Genomic DNA, 6,000 nt, shown 5'->3' with positions numbered 1-6,000 from the left:
TTGCTATGTTGATATGCAGCAATGTTGATATGCAGCAACTAGAACTTTGTTCACTACACTACAGGTAGGAGTGCAAATTGGTTTAACTGTTTGGGAAGACTAATTTGTCAGTACGAGCGATGTGTGCTGGAGCTCACAAAGCGATTGTTGGGTGTTCAGGAAGTTTGCCCACTGGTAAATTTCACATGAGTGGCTCAGAATTGGACAGAATGGGAGTATTTACACCACAGGAACTGACACATGTTACTAACCAGCAACCACTCCAGATTCAGTTGTTAAAAATTCACCAGCACACCCTGGGGCAGCATACTCTAAAGGTCCACGTATGCATATCCTGACTCCGCAAAGCCACTGCTTTAGAAATGCGTACATATGTGGACTAAAAACCATATACAAGAATATTTGTAACAGCACTGAATATAACAGCCTCAGACTGGAGACCCAAATATCCATACACAGAATTGATAAATTGCCGTGTTCATTCAATGGAATATTACGCAGTGGGAAGAATAAAAGAACTGCTACATACAGCAATCCAGATGAATCTCACAAAATGTTGGAACAAAAGGAGTCCGAGCAAGGACTGTGATTCCACTTATGTGAGAGTCAAAACAGACGCAATTAATCTCTGGTGTCAGAAGTCAGGGAGGGAGGTGGTTACTTGGCAAAGGGGGAGAGCAGCTAATGTAGGATAAGACACAAGGGGGGAGGTCTGTGGTGCTGGTACTGTCCTTTCTTCCAACTGAAGTGCTGGTTATATAACTGTTTACTTTGTGAAAATTCATCAGTAAGAAGTTTAATTTAAGAAAATCAATCACTTCTATAATCGGATATCCATGTACACAAAAATGAACTGCAAATTAAAGCTTATATCTAATTAAGAATTAACTAAAAAGGCATAACAGATCTAAATGAAAAACAAAACAAAACCAAAAAACCTCTTAAACTTTAAAAAGAGAAAGGAGAAAATCTTCATGGCCTGGGGGTAGGCAACTTCTTTAGACGTAACACCAGAAACATGATTAACAACAAAAAAAAAGGTGAATTACATCTCTTCAAAATTAAACACTTTTACTCCGTGAAAAACACTGTCAGGGAATGAATAAAAAGACAAAAAAAGAGAGAGAGAGAGAAATAAAAGACAAGCAACAAAATGCGAGAGGATTATTTGCAAATCACATACCCAATAAAGAACTTGCAGGCAGAATATATTTCTTGGTTTTGATAAACATAGTTACGTTAGATGTTACTAGCAGGGAAAGCAGAGTATTTTTACAACTTCTAGTGAAATGTATAATTATTTCAAAACAAAAAAAATATCAATTTAAAAAAAGATAGTGGTAGTTTTATTTGCCAGAATCCCTATTTTCCCATATCTCCCACATCCTAAGAATCTTCTAACACAACGCTAATGGCGGTACCTTTTTTGGAGAGCAGTTTGGCCAAACCAATCAAGCTATTAGAATGTATAAATGGGGAGCCTGGGTGGCTCAGATGGTTAAGCGTTTGCCTCAGGTCCTGATCCTGGGGTCCTGGGGTTGAGTCTTGCTCAGTGGGGAGCCTGCTTCTCCCTCTGCATCTCTCTCTGTCTCTCATGAATAAATAAATAAAACCTTAAAAAAACAAAAACAAAAACGGAATGTGTAAATGTTTGATCAGGAAATTCCATTTCTAGGAATTTTTCCTAAGAAAATAATCAGAGATAAATACCAAAAAAATCTGCACATGATTTAGTTTTTCAGTTAAGTGAAAAATTTGAAAAAACTTAAAAATTGGAAACATGGGGGGACTAGTTAGTATATCATGATATACCCACAAGAATACAATGTAGTCATAAGAAACTAAGCCATAGAAGAATATTTATTGACATGGGAAAATGTTAACAATATACTTCTATATGAAATATGCAGGATACAAAACAGTATATACAGTTTAATACCATTTTATGGAAAGAAAAATAGCCATATATACAAAATCATGCATAGGAAAAAAATAGAAGGATGTACATAGCAAATGTTAATAATGGTTATCTCTAGAGAGTAGAATTAGAAGTGATTGTACAATTTTTCCAGTAAATTTCACCTGCCCTCCAAACGGTATCTGCTTCATGCTAGTCTTTCTTGGGTGTGATTAGCTTGATACAATTCTTTTCAAATAGATCCTGTTTCATGATACATACCTCCAAATCATACTGCTTTTCCCATTTAAAAAGTAGATGCTACTTGCTCTTCCATACTGGCATATGGAGAATATTTTTAACTAATACAATATACTATAAAATATGCCGTAGCATAGATCTAGCTATAGAAAATTATTGTTTGGAGAATCTGAAAATCCTCTAATAGAGAGAAATTTTAAATAGAGAAAAGATGCTATCATTAGTTGGGGGTCCATAATGGTTGAATACAAATATAAGTAACTCAGATTTCAGAATTGGAGACTTTGGGATCTCTCCCTACTAGCTAACTGCCTTTGGGCAAAGGATATTAGGTTTTTTAAACAGGAAAATGTGACTAATAATTCTGTAGAAAGAAGCAAAAATAAGCCTTTTTTTTAAATAAGGGCAAATGAAATCACAGATAAAAGGTCTTCTATCTAAAGACCTAAATAACTGTGAGATGAAACAGCAAGAAAGAAATTTAAATTTGGTGTTATAGAAAAATTAACTCAATTTTTCAGCAGCACCAAATTCCTGTTTCATATCTTCTTTCACAGGTCAGACATGCCAAAATTGTGAAGTTAATGTTAATTAATGGATTTCAACTTCTTAATAGGAGCTACTTAACTTTTTGTGGAATCTGAGGTAAGTGTTCTAAATATATCTAGGACATCCTCTGATAACTACTAATCACTGGCAACATTAGACATATTTACAACAAATATGATTTGGATTTTATTTCTCAGAATCCATCCTAGTGTAAAGCCATTTACTAGATTTTAATTAAAAATACCAAATAAGGATGTTGGGTCTTTCAAAGGCAAGACAGCAAGGGAACAGAAAAAGAGTATCTGTGTCCACTCTTCTGTGATGCTCTCCATGATGCAAGCACCATTCCAAGTTGCCTCCGAACTTCCGTTCCCTGCCCTTGGAAGAGAATCCCAGACAAATCTGCAATCAGTTAATAACTTTCAATAACTGTTTGCAGATATAGCTTACTGCTATATCTCAAAGATAACTGTATTGTCTAGATGCGCAGAGGTAAAGGGCATAACTTACAGATGAAAGGAGGAACATAAAACACTGATATAAAGGGAGATCTGGTAATAACGGAAAAAAAGAGGGATTTTCTTTGTTTTTCCAGTCAAAACATTTGTTCCTTTTCTCCGCAAAGTCACAGAGTTGAGAAAGATGGCTGGAATGTAGATGAAATCATGCGTCACACTTACATAACCACCGGACGACGTGCTACCCACACCAGTGTGGCTTTCCCCACCTCTATCCCCTTCTATAAATGCCCCATTAACTGCGGCAGAGCTTGTAGCGTCGTCCTAATTCCTTAATGAAGATCACGAGAAAGGTACTTCCAGGATGTTAAAAAAAAAACAGAAACAGAATATTACACTAACACATTTCAGGGACAGGAGAAAACTACTGACACTCCCTATCTACTGCTTTACATTACAAGAATTAAACAAAAAAAGTAGAGGTTAGAAAAGTCACATTTTGAAATTTCACAATCACCAATATGCAACAGAAACGGAAGCATAACACTTATGCAAACAAATCTGGCAGATGAATTATCACTTCAGCACATAACTACAGATGGATACTCCTGGATTTTTGCTTAATCATTACTCAATGATGAACACTATAAAATGAAAGGTGACTTACTGTGAACCAAAATCACAAGAAGAAACTCTTCAAGATCAATCTGCCATGAGCTCCTATTCCAATAAGCCATAAAGAGCAGTCAAAGGCAATATTCATTTAACATAATGAGAATCCCGACGACAAGATACCAGGTATTTATACTCCTCTCGAGACATTTCTTCCCCACCTAACAAAGGCACTTGACAAGTACAGAAATGGACAGTTAATTCAGGTACTGCCCTGGGCAACTGTTACCTTCCTCAATTAGATGAAGTGGCAATTAAGTTCATATTAATTCTTCTGAATCAGCCTGAAATACACAGGAATATATCACAAGTTCTCTATTTTTGGCAGATGATATAACCAAAGAAGAAAAGATAGCGCTGGTGTCCACAATGGTTTGGCCAACTTGAGCAGTCCAGGATCCTCTCTGCACAATATTCCCTGGTGACTGTGGAATTTGTGAACAGTGATAGGCATATTAACCTGTCGTATAATTTTACGTATTAATGTTCACTCCTCTTCTTGTCTTTTCTTACTTTTTTGTTCTTTCCCAAAGCCTTAGATGATTCCTCCTAAAAAAGACATAAATATCAATGTAGTATCTCCCCATTTATATGAAGAGACTGGCTTAGGAAACTTTAGTCTAATCATATAGAATATGTATAAGAATGAAAGTATTATTACTTCCATTTGTATCATCTTTCTGTTTTATAGGGCACTTTCACTTGTATTCTATTTTAATATTTCCAAAATAATCAAGGGTAGTCAAGGAAAACACTCACTTATCTAACAGATTTACATTTGAATAATTTGGATGTTATTTAATATATTGTTCCTTTTCCAAAGGAAGGCAACAAACTTAAAATAAACTTGCTTATAAAATACAAAACAAAAAAAATTCAAAAAATTTTTGAATCCCAATGCATGCCAGGGGAGAGGGAAGGTGCTCTGACACTAACAGGGAATATCAGAATTTTACACACTATTAAAGAACATCTAGTTCATTGTAGCATGAGCTACACAACCTTTCCCAGCCTCAATTTTAGAGCATGAAAATTGGTCTTTAAGGGTTTTATAAAACTCTGTATGAATCTATGAAATTAAGGCTCCAAGAGATGAAGTGGTCTGCCCAAGTTCACACAACTAACAGGCTAGTCACACTGTTCTGAATAGAACCTAAGCCCACAATTTCCTAGTTCAAAGGTTTTTCCAATGCACCACAAACATTCTTTATTTTTTTTTTTTTAAGATTTTATTCATTTATTAGAGAGCGAGAAAGAACATGCATGAGCATGGGAGAATGTGGGGGCAGAGGGAGAGGGAGAAGCAGACTCCCTGCTGAGCAGGCAGCCTGACATGGGGCTCCATCCCAGGACCCTGGCTGGGATCATGACCTAAGCTAAAGGCAGACGCTTACCAACTGAGCCATGCAGGCATCCCTCAAACATTTTGATTCATTCTTAATTTTTTCTTTTTTTTTTTTTCATAGGCAGTGGTCAGAACCTCTCTATATAATCTCAATAACCACTCACCGGTGAATTTGTGTAGTTCCTCTCCACTAGTATGTTTCTGGCACAGTTGTTGATATGTTTAAAGCGATCTGGTCCTAGTAGGATTCCTCCATACCAGCGTGATACTACCACCATGACATTTCTCACATTCAAAATCTGTTATTTTCAAAAGCATAATTAGGTACACATGTAGACACGTATGAATTCAAGTTTTAAAGGAGAATGAAATGACCTGCCTACAAAATTGCACATAACATTTCCCCGTGACTTTAATGGCAGAACCCCATAAGTGAGCAGAGTGAGATTCCTAACATTCAGGTCACAGAATGTTAGAATAAGAAGGGAATTTAGAAAGCAAACACTGCTCCACAGTGTCCTCGAATTCCAAATTTGGGAGGAACCTGGTAGAGAGAAGCGGAGATCATGCAGGTAGCATTCTAGTTCTTCATGAATTCAACCAGAATAGCTCAGTTTAAGCAGCCTCTTGCCCCTAAGCCAAACAACAACCAAAACCTGCTTCTGAACAAACCACTGGAAGGGTTGCATGAATAATTGCTGGTGCCCACCAGCAAGGTCTTCCTCAGTCTGACAGCTGTCAAATGCTGCCCTTAACTTGAAACCCACCAATCTATAGGCCTGACCACACACAGAGTACCTTCCTATCAAGGGAATGGC

General features: G+C 36.8%; 1 protein-coding gene across 3 annotated transcripts in view; it reads right to left on the bottom strand.

Moving 5' to 3' along the window:
• Nucleotides 1-1,846: 1,846 nt before the first annotated feature.
• LOC111142595 (impact RWD domain protein) overlaps nt 1,847-6,000 on the bottom strand; it is a 29,780-nt gene continuing 25,626 nt past the window's right edge. For all 3 annotated transcript variants that reach the window (XM_022495891.1, XM_022495890.1, XM_022495892.1), the window contains exons 10-11: nt 5,347-5,481; nt 1,847-4,386 (exon numbers count right to left, since the gene is read on the bottom strand). In XM_022495891.1, the coding sequence (XP_022351599.1) occupies nt 4,318-4,386; nt 5,347-5,481 (204 nt within the window). In that variant the 3' untranslated portion in view covers nt 1,847-4,317. The remainder of the gene's footprint in view (nt 4,387-5,346; nt 5,482-6,000) is intronic.

Source organism: Enhydra lutris, unplaced genomic scaffold (assembly GCF_002288905.1).
Source record: "Enhydra lutris kenyoni isolate GAN:26980312 unplaced genomic scaffold, ASM228890v2 scaffoldscaffold8, whole genome shotgun sequence".
In the NCBI taxonomy this organism is placed as follows: domain Eukaryota; kingdom Metazoa; phylum Chordata; class Mammalia; order Carnivora; family Mustelidae; genus Enhydra; species Enhydra lutris.
The sequence above is the reverse complement of the archived record's forward strand: the minus strand, read 5'-3'. Positions and strand labels throughout refer to the sequence as shown.